We start from the raw sequence: 19,469 nt of genomic DNA on the forward strand, positions 1-19,469 counted from the left end.
AGACATATGATTGCCTAGGATGTGGATTTTTAGCTTTATGCATTTTGAAGTTGGCATTCACATTGCTGTGGTAAGCTTTGGGAAGATGGTTAGGAGAAGCTTTGTGAGATGGAGAGGATATGAAATAGCATGTAGGGGGATGATGATGGATGATGTGCCCTGATATGTGCCTTTGTTGATCTTGCATAGGAATGGATGGAATAGGATTTTTATGATGGCTGATAGGAGGATGGAGGATGGTAGATTTTGGGACATAGGGACCCAAAATGGATTTAGCGGATGAAGGGGGGATATGGTAGGTTGTTTTGGGTTGTAAAGATGGTGGAGGGGGGATGACATACGATTTCTTGAAGGAGTGATGGGAGGCTGGTATGGTGGGCTTGGAGATAGGCTTGGTTTGGGGGTGTGGTGTACCAACACCTTTAGATGGTGAGCCTTTGGATACATATCCAAGACCATGAAATCCTAGATTTTTTTGTGCAATAATAGGCTCTCTGATTCCTTGCTCTTGTGGTCCTAAACCTTGACCTTGATAATGCCATCGATTGAGCATTTGAACAAGCTGAGGAAACTTTTTGCTTGCAGAAAATGGTAGAAGTGATTTATTAGGTGTATTGCAATGGGGAGATATTGTTCTTAATTCTTCTGCTGAGAGAGGGCCACCGTGGATGAATGTAAGTAAACCAAGAGGGTAGATTATAGATGGTGGAATAGCTTGGAAAGGTGGTAAGATGGAAGCATGGAGCGGGGGAGATGGAAGGATAGGATCTTGATGTAGCTGGTGGGATGACAAGATATTTTGTAGTGGAGGAGATATGGCTTGAGGTTTTGGAGATGGAGGAGATGGTGACTGCACTATGGATGGAAGACATGGTATGATGATATCTTCATTTATGCTTTGGGGGATGTCAACATGCTTTTGGGCAGGATCTTGATAGGATTGGTTTGGAGTGGATGGTGCGATAGGAGGTGAAGGGATGGATTCTTCAAAGGCAACAGATGGATAGATGGGAGATTCAGTAGTGGAGATGGGTGAGTAGAAGATGGATGCATAAGGGTCATTACGAGAGATTTGGGAAATTCTTGGAGGCGATGTGGATAGGATTTGGAGGGATTTGATAGGTAGTGGGATTTTGATGCTTGCAGGAAGTGGAAGGATTTTAAGCAATTTGATGGATGGTATGGGGATGATAGCTATGGGAGATGGAGGTGATATTATAGATGGGGAAGCTTCATCACTGACTACTTCACATGGTTGGATTAGATGACATGGCTTATCGACTATTGGAGGCAACTTTTCTTGTATTTCCTCTAGGAGATTCCTTGGAGACTTGTGTGTCGAAGCTGGAGGTAGATTGACAGGAATAGCTAGTGTGATGGGGGTGGAAGATTGGAAGCTTGGTTGATGGGGTGATGGAGGGGAAGCTGGAATATCAAATGGCATGACTAGATAGTTTGGAATAACTCTTGGATTTTGGGGGATGCTTGGGGGAATGTTTCTAAGGCTTTCAATATACCCGTCATAGTCAACAAGATTTTCATCATCATTGGAATAGGAGGTGGCGGGAGCAAGGACAATGCGACCAAACACATTATGATAGGATTGGTACTTCATGCTTTGATGATGAGTTTGATGGGGATGGGGTCTTGCATATGGATGAACACGGAAGCTCATGGTTGGATTTGGGTTAAGCACAAATTTTGGATTGGCTGATGAAAGATTTCCTAGGGAGAGTCAAAGTTGTATGACAGACCTAAGGAGGATTGGCTAGAGATTTTTGGTTGTCTTGTGGGTGGAAGACTTCAAGGGTATGCTGTCAAAAAGTCAGAGTTTTGTTTTCCTATGTGCTGGATTTGGTGGTGGCTGTGTCAACTTGAGGATAGACTAATGATCCTATGGGCATGACATGAGATTGACCACTTGTGGATCCCAACCTTTAGCTCAAGGTGATGAGGGATGCAAGTGACAAAGCTAGATTACCCTAGACAATGCTCTGTCAGAGGGATAACCTTGGTGAGATTGGTTGATTGGTAGGATTGATTGGATAGCAAACTCTAGCAGAGTAACAACAACTCTTTAAAGGCTTGGGTGATTTTGGATTGGGTTGCTAGCTAGCTGGGGGGAATGATTTAGAGAGACTTTGGATTTGGGATTGTTCTAAGGCAAAGAACTAGATAGATTCGGTTGCAGCGAGGGAGCTTGGATGATTTTCTGATAAGGCAGTGACTACGCTAAGTATGCCTTGACCTGGGAGATATATGCTTTTCCAAGATTTTAACCAAAGTTGGCAAACATTCATTCAAAAGCTATGAACAAATAAGCAGACAAAAGTTTTGAGCAAGCACGTCAAACACACCAACATCCTAGGAAGCTTTCTACAAGAATGAAATTTGTTATAGCTAGGGAGTCCTCGATATACGCAAGGTACGTGAGGCCCAAATCCATAGATGAAACCAAAAAGATGTCACACAGCTGAGAGGAGCGGTAACCCACTTCTCCTCTTTCACTTCTCAAGGGTATAAAGTTCCTTGAGGCTTAGCCTGAGTGACAAAATTTTGATCCCAAGAGAGGTGTCTTTGGATTCACCTCTCAATCTTTATACTCCGCCGGAACGCTGGAGTTGAGGTCGTCCCAAGGGGTGATGAAATCCCCAAGCAGGCCTCCTAAAAAGTGTAAAACAAGACCACATACATGATCTTGGGCTTTAAAAGACACGGGTTCATTTCAATTGATGATTTAAATTTTGTAAGCTATGATTGAAGACACTTGTGATTATGGCATACAATGTTCATTCCAATTTGACAGCGTCATTAGCATAATGAAAGTCGAGAGATCGTCAACATAAGAAATGCGAGCGCCATTGAAAATGCATCAAAACCATGCGATGTTCATTGATTTTTAGGCATTCAAGATTGAGTGTGAGTTTATTTTAAGCCCAAAACAAAGATGTGTGAAACTCGATTGCCAAGCGCGCGCCCGGAGGCCCTCCACGTCAATAGTTGTTCAATTTTAGTGCCCAAACTTGAAGTGTTTGATATTGCAATGGTTAATTGATCCTTGGCATTCAAGATTGGATTTTTTGTTTTAATCATGCATTCAAGGAAAATTTGATTTTAATCCATGGCATTCAAGAGTGTGTTTAGCAACATGCATTCAAAGACAAGTGATTAAACATTCAAGTTTTTTCCTTTGAGCATTCAAAATTGAGATTTTGTGTGTTGTTTTAAGAACTTTGAAGTGCTTTGTTTTAACCTTAGATCATTCAAGATTGTTTTGGACTCAAAAGTGAAAATGACTCTTTGGACTTTGCTTTTCATTCAAGATTTTGTGTTCTAGTTTGCATGTTTTAAGCCCAAAAATGATATTCCTAGATTGGTTTGATGCATGAAAAACCTAAGAAACATTCAAGATTTTGCAACAAGACATTTGTTTGGAACAAATAAAAAAAGTTTTAGGACTCTTAGTTTTCATGAGATTTTTAAAAGAACTTTAAAATATTTTTAAATGAGGTTCATTTTATCCTTGATTGATGCTTTGAGTTTGATTTAGATTTTAGTGTGCACTTAGTGTTGATTTTGAACCTTTTGAAATGGAAACTTGAAGTTCTTTTTAAATTCTCAAAAATGGAGTGTTCCTAACTTTGCATGAATGCATCTAAAACCTTGATGTTGCAAGGATGCAAATGATTAGATTGGTTTAATTTCACTTGTTAAAAGATTTTTTCTTTTTGCAAATTTTTAATTTTTAAATAGATTTAAGTATGATTTGGGGGTTCATTTTAAGCACTAAAAAGAAGTGTGTATGATTTTGCTTCCTTAAAAAAAAATAGCCAAGATTTCTCACAAGAAGAAGAAGAAGAAGTAGATGGAATAAGAAGAATATAGACAAGAAGAGGAAGAAAAATTCCAAGTGCTTTGTCCACCTATAAGCTTGAAAAATCTGCAAATACTATAAGATAGACTATGAGTTCCTTTGTCTTCTTCATGCTCATGTGGACCTACAAAACCAATTTATACAATCCTACCAATCACAAAAAGAAGCAAAATTAGCCAAAATCAACAAATGACATACAAAACTTGACTAAAAAAGCTAATGAAGATGACCCATGCGGGGTCCCACCGGGCGTGCCAAAATGTATATGAGCAATGTTAGTATGCTAATAGAAACCAAATTTAAATAAAGCTTCTACAAACTAAACAAAATTCATAAACTTCAAGATAGACTAAGATGAGCTCTCAATTGAGAATATGAGTCATTAATGGACTCTCTCAATAAGAAGCTCTCTTGTTGAGTAGTTTTGTCTAAATAGATAGGATGTATGCTCAATATGCTTCCAAAGGCTTCAATGGATGATTGTGGATTTTTGGTGTGGATAGATGGCTTTAGTATGGATTTGGCTCTCAAAATAGCATTATAACTTTACTTCATGGATTGTGTTATTTTACAAAAGGGAAGGATCCAATTTATAGGCAAGAGGCTTGAGGGATTGAAGGCTAAGATGCAAGGATGGGAAAAAGCTCATGGAGGGCTTAGATTGCATGAGAGGAGAGCACATGGATTGTGCTTCCTTACAACCAATCAAGGAGTGACACATGTCACATGGTGAGAGGATGGAGAAAAGGGGAAAGATGAGTCAACAAAGGAGGCTCAAGGGATAAAATCTTCATAAAGACCCTCATAATGACTTGTAAGAGCAATAAAAGGGCTTGTAAGAGTCATTTATGACCTAGTGGACTTCATAAAGTTTTATGGTTGAGATATTTTGAGGGTGATGAGAGCAAATTCGACTTGGACTTGATTAGGAAGGTTTTAAGCTTGCTTAGGCTTGTGCAAATGATTAGAGGATGGATTAGGATGGTTTAGGATTAGCTTAGGGATAGGCAAGTGGATGGCATTTAATGAGGGTGGGTGAAGGAGGAGATATTTGTTAACTTTGGCTTGAGTTAGTAAGTTTTAACCCATGTTTAGGGAATGTGACAAGGTTAGAAGGGGATTAGGATTAAGTTTAAAGACATCTTCTAGAAGAGTCTAAACTTTGGATGAGGATAAAGACTTTCTAGAATAGTCTAAAATTTCCTAGGATGAGGATGAAGACTTTCTAGAAGAGTCTAGAACTTCTTAGGATGAGGATAAATTAGATTTTTAAGAAATAAATAAAATTTTATTTATTTCAAAGGTTTGGGTTGAGGAGATATTTATTAAAACTTTTTTAATAAACATGAGGATTAATATTTAATTTTAATTAAATATTTTGAGTTGGGATTAGGGGTAGGAAATGATGGGATTAGCCTTTAATCGAATTTAAAGAAGGATTAGAAGATTTTGGAAGAGGTTATTGGTCATAAGGAAATTGACCAAGTTTTGGGCAAAAAATAAATTTTTTATTTATTTTAGGATTTTTAGTCAATTTATTAATTAAATAATTAATAAATAAGGAAATAATGTTTAAATAAGATTTAAACATTTTTGGGAGGGATTCCTTAATTAAATATTTTTAATTAAGATAAAGGGATTTAATGGCATAAAAATTAATTAATTAATTAATTAATTAATAAATGATGATGTCATCAGGAATTTTTCAGAAAATAAAAATACTTTATTTTCTAAAGGATTTTTAGGTGTCTACAGAAGTAACTCAACATCATTGTGATCTAAGATGAGATAGTCTCTTAGTTCCCAAAAATAGGGGTTGCGCCAAGTATTTTTTCCCATGGTTAAGGAACCCCTTAAAATCTATCAAGTTCTCTAGGAATTAAATCTAATTAAAGAAATGCCAAGATGCATGCACGGGTCTACAACAATAATAAGGTGTAAAAAAATGTGTACAGATAGATAACCAAAACTGCCTCATGTAGAGACAAAGTGCTCTAGCTTAAAACTAAGCAATAAGGTTTGCGAATACAAAAGTGCACAACAAATAGGAAACCTCAAGTTTTGATAGTGATTTCTTTTTTCTCAACACTATCCAAAGATCTAAAGGAAATTCAACAATTATCAAACTCTTCAAATACATCATAATACCTAGTTGTCACACAATGCCCTCATTAAATAAGGTTATCTTCTAGGGAAAACAAAACCGACATAATCTCTACTCTCATATGTGACCAAATAATGAACAATCAAGATTTACAATGATAAAGTATACATAAAATGTCACTTTCAAGAACAACCCCAACAAAAGCATACAGCCCCAAACCTCTTGTTAGGAGAAAAAAACTAACTCCACTCCCCTGTCGCACTAACCTATCAACAATAAGATTTTGTTATTGGAATGTTCATTTAGGCACCATTTTGCTAACAACAAATGCTTTCGAGACAATGTTGGTTGACTATTAGACAACACACACGAGTATGAGTGGTTTATCAAGCATTTTTACCATGGATAAAAATGTTGAAGCAACTTGTTATTTTCATGCTACAAAAGGTCATGAGTTGGGTTATCATTGAACTATGCATGTCGCTTGTTTAGTGCTTACAATTCCATACCCATAGATGTCAACCAAGATAGCACATGAATAGAAAGCATAACCAAGACCATCCCCTAAAAACGTTTCAAATTTATTCAAGTTATTTGCCAACTTTGCTATAAGATTGCTACTCATACACTAGTCACGCATTAGAGTGATTCCAAAATGAAAGGAAATAGTACACGTTATGTGTTTGCACTATTACAATTAAATATCTTTGGTTTTTGTTTCACAATGACAATATATAGTATATAATATACATTAGCAATAATATTATATTAATATTCTATTTGTGTAACTACAATAATCATTTCATTGATTAGGAAAGAGACTACAACACAATAAGATAGATCTCTCTCCCTCTCTATGTTATATCCTTCTCATCAAACTTTCTTTCTACCTAAGCAAGAACTGGTTCTTTTTATTTTCTACTTACACAAATATCGATAAGATAGAACTTTTTCTTTCCCCGAAGTTACTTTTTGCCTAAGCAAGAACTAATTACATCTCAGCATTCACTGTGTCTAGTCTGCAATCATCAAATATCTCTCCAGATTATGAAAACAGATCATGCTAAGTTTCTCACCATATTTAATCATCCAGTCATATGTATAAATGCTTATATTATTGTCATATTTAACTAATTTTATGCTTAATTGTTTGGTCTTCTATTCAAATTTGAACTTGTTTCTCTGGTAGTATGATATTCTGGATATTAGTTTAGATTCTGGTAATTTGATTGGCAGCTCAAAAAATGGAGTTGAACATGGCCAAATCGGTCCATGGTAACATTCTGCAATCTCTTGTTTGCGCACTGTTGTGTTCCCATTACAAAATGCCCTCATTAAAAAATTGCATTATATGCATCTTCCTAAAATATTTGATCAAAACATTGAACAAACTCAGAAACATTATCATCATATTCTCAAAGCTTAACAATGAAAAGTAAATAACAGAATGTCCGATGCTCAAAAATACCCTCCAGATAGACTCCTACTGCATGCTTTAATTTATATGCCAATTCTGACCCCTACTGCATGCTTTAATTTATATGCCAATTCTCAATTCATGTCCATCAGTTACAATCTCCATTTTCTCTATTCAAAACATTGTGAAGATAAGATTGTCGCTTGTTACTGTAAAATATCTTATATTAAATGCGCCATCTTGGATTGGGACAGCTGGCCAACACTATTGACAGTATGGTTTTGCAGACAATTACGAGCAGAACTTGTCCGTGCTTCTATTAAAAATTTGCAATTTGCAAGTTTTTTTTTTTGTTTTAGTTTGTTATCAAGTGCATTATATGCTCCGCCTGTAGCTCCCTATCCTTCTAATTTTATAAGATAGATTACACTGAACAAAGAATGCATCATTGTTTGCTCAAAATATTCACCATAGTTATGTACCCACAGGTGTCACATAATTTTGCATTTTTCAGGCAGCCAACATCATGATTTTCAAATTAATGACTTTTGTCTCAAATGAATCCATTTGCTTCAGCCAAAACCATTTAACAGCGTCAACTGTATGCAGCCACTTTGCCCCCAAATCAATGCCATGAGAAGCTATTCAGAGGCTACTTCAGACAATAAGGGTCTCCACTTGACGAAATATTTATCTTCCAAGTTTGCTGCAGATTTCAGCTTCTCATCCAACTTCTCATCTAAAAGATGAAGCAACTCTTGTAAACCAATACCCGTAGTAGCAGATGCTTTCACATATGAAAATACTTTGGGTGACAAATTAGCATTTATATTTTCAGTAAGAATGTTATTGGTTTCTGCATCTTCTACTTCTTCCACAGTTACAGAAGCCCCATTGGTAGATTCATTTGTAACATCTGCTTCATGCAAAAAAAAATCATTGGCAGAACTATTCAGAGGAATTTCATCATCACAGGCCTCTAACTTTTCATGATCAAGGTGTTCCGCAGTCATAATATTTTCATAATCACTCCCTAAAAGGTCCACCTAGCATCAAACCAAGTTTCAGATAAATAAACTACTTAAAAAGCTCCAGTGCATTTTAGAAGGCACAACTAGTTTGGTATGTTGATGAAAATTGAGAACCTGACAAAAACATGATCACCTTATTCCAAACTTCAATCATATTTTCAAGTTTCTCTGATGAAACACCTATCTGTCGCAAGACATCCAGTACAGAATCCCGGTGTTCTTCTGCATTGGGAGCACTGGCATCTATAACATGCTGCCACAAACATTTCATAATCAGCAAACATATACATTTAGTCAGATTTGCAACATAAAGATGTTTTCAATTTGAATTTTATGAAATTGTGGTTTCCAAATCTGGAAGGTAAAGTAAGAAAGAATCGGATGTGTTCAAGCTTCATAGTAGAAATTAGAATAAGCATCACAGAAAAATAAATGAACGGTAAGACACAAAAAATAATCCTGGGAAAACCCTCCAACTTGAGGGGAAAAACCCAGCCACAATAATATCGCTTTATTGAATAATAACAAGAGTCTGAAATACAATTGCAAACTCGGGGCTCAAACTGAAGCAATGATCAGGCCCTATGTGAATACCATCAAGACGTATATATGCTTGACATGACCCTCCATCATCTTGATAGTGAGGGTCAGGCCGTTACAACAAAGAGTGACCTTTCAAATTTACAAGTTGAAGTGAATTTAGACACCCACGAAAATATTACTCCAGATGCTATAACATCAACAAAATGCAACTTGCTCAATATAATAAAAAGGTGAAGAATTGCTAATAACTGAATACAGATACGTAAAAGGCAGAGAAAAATCATCAAGAGAACTAAGGACGTGTACTAGTAGGACATAGACAAAATGGAGATGCACACTGAATTGCTTCCAAAATGCAATGTGGTTCATGACAAATTTGCAAGAGCGGCATTAATGATTAACCTGCATCCTGGAAAGAGCAAATTTGTGAACTAAGAAAAATGGAGCAATTACAGCAACAAGACAGTCTGGTATTATTTTCGAGTGTTGTACATTTCAACGAACATTTACAAAGATTTGGATTTCTTAGAGACTGAATATCACTTAAAGATATGCGAGGTCAAACTCCAAGGGCAGTTTGTTTGTAATGAATCAAAGTTAGTGTTGACTTTGCTGAACTTGACTATTGATGAGTAAAGAGATATAAATCCTTGTAGTTGAAAATATATCGACTGGCAAAATTTGAGTTATTGAAAAATATTAGAAAAAAGTGTATATTATACTATCAAAACTTAATTTGTTAAGGTGTAATTTTGCTCCAATCTTTTCGTTTCTTTTTCTTCAGAACTTAATGTTGCACATCATGTTCTTGCAATGTCTCGTGTTGACCAATCAAGTATAACTGAAATCCAATATCTTTGGCGATACTAATTTAGGATAGTTTGCAAATAAACATTCTCAAATCCTGATTCTGAATGACGCACACCAAAATTCTGAACATCAGTTACTATATACACAAGTACTCCATGGTATCAGTATCATCAATAATTTGGGAGAAAAAACTGCCTAGAAAATAAGCACAATTGGCGTGAGTTAGTGAATCATATGGGTTTAGATATTGATGACCACAAGACCATTGATACACAGAGAACAGCTATATTCTGTGAGTTAAGTTGTGCGCTATAATCCATCTTGTCTTTATTCTCCATATGCTAGGAATGATAACAAACACATGGAATGGCAAGAAGAAACATCCTTCTTCAATCTCCAGTGTTCTGTGAGGCTATCCATCAAGGTCGTTTGCTCACATCCGATACTCTAAAACAATTGCTTTATTAGGCAGAATATGGGTTTAAGCACTGGCTACAAAGAGACCACATATGACCATGCTCTCTATCAATAGTCGCAATATGAATAAGGAAAGATATTACTGTATACTTTATCAAAATGAGTGCTAGCAGAGCATACTTGTCCATGTGAAATACTATAACTCAAGAAACCTCCTCAATTTCTACTTGTATGTTGAGGATAGACTAATCAATGTCCTGAGATATTGCAAATTTTGGTGTGTTTGACCAAGATTTCATCTAGGCTACTAAGAGTCTACTTTCATTAACTTCATAGTAACCAGCTTCCTAGGGACCAGTGGAATTGAAGAAGACCAAAGTCATAGGACCATCTGCCTGTTGCCGGACAATAAATTGAATAATTTGAAAGATGTGAAACAAAATATTCACTAGAGAAGATATGTCGCACTAAAAGACTATCTTGTATTAATGAGATACATATATCAGTGTTAAGAATCAGAGTAAAAAATATCTCAGCAAGATATTTTCTTATCCTGAATTGAATATGGGTGATCCAGGCCCTTGCACTGGGAGTGATTTGGAATCAAGAATTCACATTTGATGCAGAAAAGTAAAAAAAGGTTCAGGCACAGCATCAGATCCAGTTGCTACATTGCTTTTCTATATTTTTGTCATGCTGTACCTGTGCCCTTTGGGCTTTTTGTTGTACTCCACATTGACAATGTAAACATTGAAATTTGGTTAGATTCATGTCAATTCCTATGTAGATACTCAATTCAAACTCTAATGTTATGTAATATAGTTCTGAAAGGAATAAGATGAATGCTTTATAATATGAATAATTAGATCTCCTATATTTTTTAAGTGTGATATTTTCTGTAAATGCTAAACATACTTTTACACATCTGTCATCACTATCCCAAAAACACTATGGAACAAGATGTATATAAAATTACAAGTTAAAATTATTATTTAACTGATTAACTTTTATAGCTTTGCCTTTGACTATTTATCTTAAGTACATAACATAGTTCATAAGATTATTATAAAAATAAATATATCCTATACTTCTTATATGGTGAATAAAACAAAATTTGAAACTAAATAACTGCAAAATCAGAACTCCACAACCTTCCCTGGAGGACACATAATGTAATAAGAATAATTTTAAATCTAGTAATAAGTATAGAAGTGTTAAGAGTTCTTTGCAGGATCAAGCCCTGCAACACAAGTTTCATGACTCATACAGGAGCAGAAGAATTTTACACTAATTGTTGATGGACATTTCATGACAACACCAACACAAAAATAAAGTGCCAAGAGACTCTATCCTCTCTTGATCAAAATAGCCACGTATCCTAAGATTTTCCTGAAGATCATAGAGGCGACTGCAAGGTTCAAACTGTGAACTTGCAACTTTAGCGTGGATGAGCTTGTTTGGCTTTGGTGAATGCTGGTTATGCAAGGGGACATACGCTAATTCACCTAGACTTATCAATTTCACTTACAAATGATGTAGCAATATGACTGCATCAACTACTCCTAACTTCTATTTAAAACAAAATACAAACGAGATGAGGGTTTAGAAATCTAGACCAACGTCCCCTTAATTTCTTTTTAAAAAATTCCACCTCTTGAAATAATCTTTCTAGTCCTCTTATGAATTTTATTTTTCGGCTTTTGTTATAAGAGGCTTATCATTATATTGTGTTAAGGATTTGTTCCTTTAATTAGGGGATATTCATTTATTAAAGGGTGTCTTTATCCCCCTTAATAATACAGTGTTATAGTTTCTTAAATGAATTTAAAATAAGTTTATGTGACCATCTTGCAAGAAAATGAAAATAAGTACCCAAGAAAATAGGGCCCCCCACTTTTCAAGGTCTACGTGTTTCCTTAGTATATTCCACATGCAATCTTGGAATTCAATGAAATCAACACTACTAGAAAGATCTCGAAAAGCTCTTCACAATGAGAACAATCTTGACCCTTTTTTGGAGACTTTGAATTATTGCCTTTTTTGAGCCCTTTGATTTGTCAGTTGACAAGAATTTTGACTGCTCGCAGCTTTTGCATACAGACTCCTTTTGAACCCATTTGAACTATGTTAGGTTTGTGTCGACAAGCTCTATTGTGCTACACAATGAAATCAATTTAGAGAGATTTTGAGACTATTAAATTATTAGGTTTTGATGATGGATCATTCCTCGCCATTGAGAAGCTTTTGGACCTCCAAAAGGTCTATTTTATGTACAATTTGAGCTAGGTCAATGTTGGCCCACTTGCCTAGTATCATTTCCTTCTTGTCTGAAGCCTATACATCTTACTCATAACAATAATCAAAATTGTATTGATATTGTTAACTACATTAGCCATATACACATTTGCATTCATTGTTGATGCTACTAAGCATACATTTTTTAACAACAGAAAGCTGAATAACAAAACTGAATATGCAAATGAGGAAAAGAATGTAACATCATACTTATCCTTCATAACTAGAACAACCTTGGAATCAAATATGCTTTTATGAAATGGCACTTATGGAATAGACATAATTGTCAAATTATTGCTTGCATTAACTAACCTTTTTTAATGTCCCGTTGTCGCAAAAGATTTATCAGTCTTAATTGGATGAGAATGAACAATGCGTTTAGTTCCTTTCTTAAACAAGTGATACTGATTATGTTGCCTGTAGAAAATTGCTTTTCTATCATATAAGTATGGGCTACCAATACAATCCTATAGATATCAAGTGGAACCACATCAAATTCAACCCCATCCATAAATTTAGATGTTATTCCAAATCTTAAATTGGACTTCTTAGTTACTTGTAATCTATTATCATTGCAAACCCAACCTAATGGATAAGGTTTCTTATGTGGCCTTGTTTTCAATCCCAACTTTTCAACAATTTCTTCTGAAATCAGTGTATCAATCTTAGTGCTCTTAGAAATAATTCTTATATGAAACAATTCACATACTTTTCTATCTTCAGGAACAACATGAATTTTCAAAGTAGAAGCACATGAAACATTAGCGACAAAATTATTACTCACAAAAGCTTTACCTTTTTAACCCACAACTGTTATCTTCGTTTCATCATCAAAATCGATCCAAGATCCCAAATGATAGATGCAGCCCTTTGCTCTCCTTTAGGATCTTTAAGCCACTTGGGTTTCAACTTTGGATGCAATTGTCAACACTTGGCACCTTCGTGCCCTTTCTTCTGACAATGTCAACACTCTTCATAGTACCCACTTTCCTTTCCTTGCCCTTCATATTGCCTTTAATTGGAGAAACAAATTATTTCTTTGAACTAACTTATGTTCCTTCCACCTGCTTCAATATGGGTTGCCTGTACGCACTTCGTCAAAGTGGATAGATTAAACATTAAAATTGTATGTTTCAAATGTGAATGCAACCCATCTATATATTTTAATGAAGTATCTTGTGTATAAAGACGGATACCAAGAGTAACTACTTTTTCCTAAACACCTACGTATACTCATACACAGACAATCCTTTACCCTGTCCTAAATTTTGTCAATCCATAAAAGCTTGTTGCATATGACCCAAAGGATAAAATTGTTTCTTTAAAGAGGAGGTAAATTCACACCAAGATGAAATGACTTTACCATGTGTAGCAAGATCATGTTATATCTTACTCTCCCACCAAACGTATGTTGCACATACCATTTGAAGAGGAGCTAGCTAGGTTGTGGAAGAATCATCCAAGATCTTGTGAACCCTACAATACATTTCAATCTACTTAAGCCAATTATCTAGTTTTTCTGCATCTCATGGTAAAACATAAAGGCAACTCAAATTTAAAATTCATTTTTAACAAAGGTGTTTGTACATGTCATGTCCCCACTCCAACTCAGTCTAGCAGAGACATGTGAGTCAGCTTATTATGGGGTCTTGTAGGTTGACAGGGTTGGATAGAGACCCAGTATGGTTATTCAGTGTTGGGGACTTGGTGTTCTGGCGGTTATTGATTAGTTGGGAGACATTCCTTGTTTTTAGGAGACAGTTCCTATATTTATGGGGTTCATTCCTACTTTTTAGGAGGTATGATCATGCACAAGGTTGGGTTTCCATGAGTTTTCTCTTTGGGTTCAGTTTCAGAGGGATAGAGCTTGTTTCCTAAAATTTAGGAGCATCCCTAGATTTTAGGGATGAGACTGCCAGTGGATCCTTGATTTCCAACTTCAGTCGCAGACAGGTGGCAGGATGATTTTATGGTTTGTGATGTCAGTTGGGCATTTTGTAGCTATTTGGGTTATATTTTTAATATTTCCTAAGTTAGCGTTTAATAATTAAATAAGGCTAAGTTAATAGCCATTTTGGAGTAATAAGGGAAATTTTGACCTCATTTGGATGCGTACCTCTTGGTGTGATCGCTCGTTGGAAAGGTCTTGAACTTTTCTAAATCTTTCTCTTTGGTCTCAAGGCGATTCAGTGAACGGATTTATATCTATGGAGAAAAAGGGTCATTTTTAGTAACATTGCCACTTTAAAATAAGACTTAAATCACTTTTGTAACCCAACGCCTTTTGGAGTCACTTTAGGGTTCGATTTGCTTTGGAAGGGGTTATAAGGAGATGGAGGCACAATTCCTCATTCATATTATGCATTTTAAACTTGTTTACAAATTTGCTCTGCTTGGGCGATTTTATTCTGGGACGCAAACCCCAGGGTATTTACTGGCTGGGACGTAACCCTCAGCAGTATTTGGTCTTGGAATTTTCAATAGTATCAGCTGTTATCAGGGAAGGAGGACGCCGTTTCAGCTTGGGTCTGCAGTATTGTTTCGCTGGGCACGATTATTGGTACATGGGAAAGTGAGCCTTGCAGCAGTAGTCGCCATTTGCAGCATTTTGAAATATAGAGAGTCCGATAATCAGCAGCAGACGTTTGCATGTTCACAGTCCTTTTCCATCAGCCAGTTTGGCGTCATTGTTAGGGAAAATGTACTGGATCCTTTATTTGGCTCTATAATTCAGAGATCTGCCTAGTACGATTTGTATCAATTCTGATTTTGCTGCATATTGTTATTTATTTTCAGATTATTTTCATATCATTTGCTCCTCATTTCTATGTTGAATAATCATCAAAAACGCAAAAACAAACAAACTCTTCTACATTTCCGTCTAGTTCTGCAAGAAAACTTTAATAAACAAGAAAAAGAAAATTAAAAAGAAAAAATATAATAAAGCTACAGCAGATTAGCAGTAGAGATCCATCAGGGATCTTTCACTACAGGTTGTATCTTTCTAGAAGTAGTCGAAGAGGATGAAGAGGATGAAGAAGATGGAGATGGAAGTTCAAGAGGATCACAACCACCTCCCACTTTTTCACCTTTAATGATGATTCAGCTTCCTCCTTTCTAGCCTTTCCTTTCCATCTCCTTTGTTGCTCTTGCCTCTTTTGGAAAATAATTCCACCATAGCTTTCATGTCAAGGAAGACTTTCTAAAAATATCATTCATTGGGCTCCTGAGATTCATATTTCATTGCAATCTCTGACATTTTTGGTGGAAAGGTTCTTCGTTTCCCAATCTCTAGATTGAACTCTATAAGAGCACACTCTCCTTGCTTCAATTTCAACTTTCTTAACATTCACACTGCAATTTCTTGCAATATGGGCTCTAATACCACTTGATCTATAATTAGTGGTATACAAATAAACTTGTAAATTGATTCTAACTGCATAATATCCCAATCCAAGCAGAATTGTGTGCTTATGCTTTTCAACCATTGAAATTACAATAAATGACACAAAAAATTAATGGAATTAACTACTTACTAAATTAAAGTAACTAGAAATTCACATTGAATAACTAGAGAGAATCAAGTTATAAGAAATAGGAATAATGGGACAGAAGATGGAAGAATCAGACACAGGTTGATAATGGAGTTTGTCCAATGTGGACAATGTCTTTGAGTTTGCTGCTCAATGTTGGGACCACTTTATTGATTTCGCCAAGCCAAACTATTGACACAAAAGCTTGCACCCTAGCCTAAGGGAATACTTCTCAGGCAACTTTGTGTAACATGGAAACAACCTTCAAGTTGTGGGACTTGAACTGTGAGGTTGAGTCTCCAGAGAAGGCCAGTTTCCTTTACTATCAAGGTGCACCTAACTACACTTGAGAGGAAAAGGGAGAAGGAATGCATAAAAAGCAAATCTACCCATTCTAATCTAAGGGGTGATGCACCAAAATAGAGTGTTCAATCCTATCTCTACCCATACATGCACAGTTAACTATTATGACATCAAAATATATAGATTAAGACTTGTTTAATCTATCAATCACATGTGAATCAGACAACCAAACAAATGACACAAGGAAGAAAAGCTTCACTATATATCATTCATAGGTCAAGGGAGATACAATCATGCAAATGACAAACAACAACAAAACATTGAAGAAAGGCAAATAGATCTTGCACAGTACATCAATGGCTGAAAGAGATAAGGCAGAAAGTCATGAATAGTTTAGAGGCAAAGGGAATTTACAATGTGCATGCCAAAACATGCCAAGGAAAACAGAGAAGAATCGACCCTAAGAAGAGTTACAAAATCTACCTTTATAGTTCAAGCATAACTTAAATAGTTTCTACCCTAAGGCAAAGCACAACTACCACCATTAAGGTTACAGAGAGCAATCATGCAAAACTGGAGAAAAACTGATCCTGGTACACAGCCAGATGCAAGAACATCAAATCTTCACCAACAGAGCTCTGAGAAGCGACAGCCATTAATGCTCTGACCAAGTAGTTAGATAAAACCAGGGTGGTGGGAGTGTTTCCTTTGTTTACCAAACATGGGGAACAATGCAAATAATCTTCCTAGGGTTGAGAGATTGGATTCTCCATTAAAAGAACCGCTTCTTCCTTGCCAACAACATGCCAAGTCGAAAAATCAGCAAGTCAATGATATTCAACCGCCACCCTAGGACTTTCCTTAATTTTTATTGGTCGAAAACCCTTTTATTTCCTAGCTCAGCAAACGAAAAAGTTGCCCCACATTTGACATGAGCCACAATAGCCACCTGGGCCTGCAAGGACACATGTCCTCATGTCGCTACCCCGCATTGTCTAAAATCCTTGCAGCTTCAAAATGCGAGAAAGAGATAATCGTTGATCACCAAACAATTGATGATCACAAGAGTCCTTAGTTATTTCTGCACTGGCTTTAGATATTTTTGGGCCCATTGAACACTCAGCATCCACCTCCGCAGACACGTCATGATGGCGAATTAGCATGAAGTATCTGACATATATTCTACCTTTGCACCACCTGCTGACCTCTGGGAAAGACAACCCCACATGACCACATGCCGAAATGTCACTTCCCCGCATTCCTTAAAAACCTTGCAAAAACAAAGCAGGGAAGCGACAACCATCTATCAATGAATGATCGATGGTCGTGTGAGATCTACATTATGACTTAGTCCAGTGATCAACCTCGTCCAATGAAACAACGCCAAACTACCAACGTGCCCTCACATGTCTCCAGGCTATTCTGACAAGCTTCCTTTATAGCCCTGACAGGAATGGGTCCACTAGCTCCACATGGCAACTCCTCGCTTTCCCTCATTGTTAAAAAACCTAGCAACTTCAAAATGTGAAAAAACGACAACCCTCAATCCTCCAAGATCGGACGACCCAGAAACACCTCACCACTTTGTTCATCATGTCAGTATCTCATCCAATGAGGGCTCTATCGTATGCCAACTCGACCTGGCAACTTTATTTTGTAGCATGAAGACTAAGAAAGGACACACCAACCTCCACGTGTCGGCACATTGCTTCCCCACATTCACTAAAGGACTTGCATCTTCAAAAAGCGGGAAAGCGACAACTGTTGATCCTTGCAAGATATGACGGTCGAGAAAAATGCAGGGCCTTGGGAAAATAAACTTAGGAATATAAGGAAATACATTAAAGTCTTATTTCATCTATTCCGTATTTCCATTGAATATTTTAGTATTAAAGGTGGGATGTAACTGTTGGGTGAGCTATTATCATTTGAATTCAATTTTTTGGCAGGAAGGCATTTTTGGCCAACCTACACACAATTTTGTCACAATATCTCACTTCACAATTTTTTGTGTATGCAAACACCTTGTAAATTTATCTTCTTCAGCAATTCCCCACTTTCACAAGCATAAAACCACTCCAGCTTTCCCTTGTAACTCACCAATTCCACCACCTTAGTAACATCAACTACCTTTGCGGGTTGAGCAACTGTACCCACAACAAACTTTGCTACCTCTAGCTCAAGTGGTGGAGCAACCACCATTATGTCCACATTAGAAGGTACTATGGAAAGTGGGGCCCTTAGTTGCTCAAATCAAGGTAGGGGACTGCTAACATTGTGGCACCAACTGTTACATCCCAAATTTTGACCTAATTTAAATTTATTTATAGCCGTTGAATTGAATGGATTTTCTTTCATAATCATGTGAAAAGGGTAGTTAAATATATCCGTTGTATTCATTATTTGTTTAATTGTTTAATGATGATGGTCATTATCCATTATTTGTCATACGATGATAGAAGTTAGCAGTTGCTTGGTTTCAGAATTACAGTTAAAAATTAAATTCATTGCTAATATCTACATTAAATGTTATTATGGATTTATCATGGAACTTGTTATTATCGTGGAAAATGTTGCACGGGTGATTGTAGGAGAAGATGGAGAGAAATTTTGCTAAACGGGATCAATGGAATGGGATACTATCTTAGTCCACTTATTCGGTCTATGACCTCTAACTATCTTGGTAAGGACCTAGCGACTTATATAATAGGATACAATCATTTGGACACGCATGAGCTATTAGATAAACATTAAAAACATTAATGATTTTAACTTAACTAAAATACATACCTTTATTCGGCTTATGGTTGACATTTCCATCATTTCATTGTTACACATATTTATGTACGTGCACATAGGTGTAGAAATAAAGGTGACACCATAATATAGTTCTTATACAAGATTCTATCTAAAATGTACATTTAAATACATGCACAAAAAGATAAAATAATCTTCCAAATAAAGCATGTATTTAGATATACATAATAAGAGATACAACCTTGAGTAAAAATATATAATATGATGCAAATCTTATAAATACATCTACGTGCAAGTAGATAAATATATTATAATTTATTCTTGATTCATATCCTTCAAATTCTTTTCCTTATCTAATTCAATCTGTTACTTGAAACTGAAATGT

The 19,469-nt window shown here is 36.1% G+C and overlaps 1 protein-coding gene across 2 annotated transcripts in view; it reads right to left on the reverse strand.

Annotated features, from left to right (window-relative positions):
- Positions 1 to 7,360: 7,360 nt before the first annotated feature.
- LOC149565002 (GTP-binding protein, HflX) overlaps positions 7,361 to 19,469 on the reverse strand; it is a 117,238-nt gene continuing 105,129 nt past the window's right edge. For both annotated transcript variants that reach the window (XM_089818531.1, XM_089818533.1), the window contains exons 12-13: positions 8,560 to 8,679; positions 7,361 to 8,441 (exon numbers count right to left, since the gene is read on the reverse strand). In XM_089818531.1, the coding sequence (XP_089674657.1) occupies positions 8,037 to 8,441; positions 8,560 to 8,679 (525 nt within the window). In that variant the 3' untranslated portion in view covers positions 7,361 to 8,036. The remainder of the gene's footprint in view (positions 8,442 to 8,559; positions 8,680 to 19,469) is intronic.

This window comes from Cupressus sempervirens, chromosome 3 (genome assembly GCF_028749045.1).
Source record: "Cupressus sempervirens isolate cs-2001-9-10 chromosome 3, ASM2874904v1, whole genome shotgun sequence".
Taxonomy (NCBI): domain Eukaryota; kingdom Viridiplantae; phylum Streptophyta; class Pinopsida; order Cupressales; family Cupressaceae; genus Cupressus; species Cupressus sempervirens.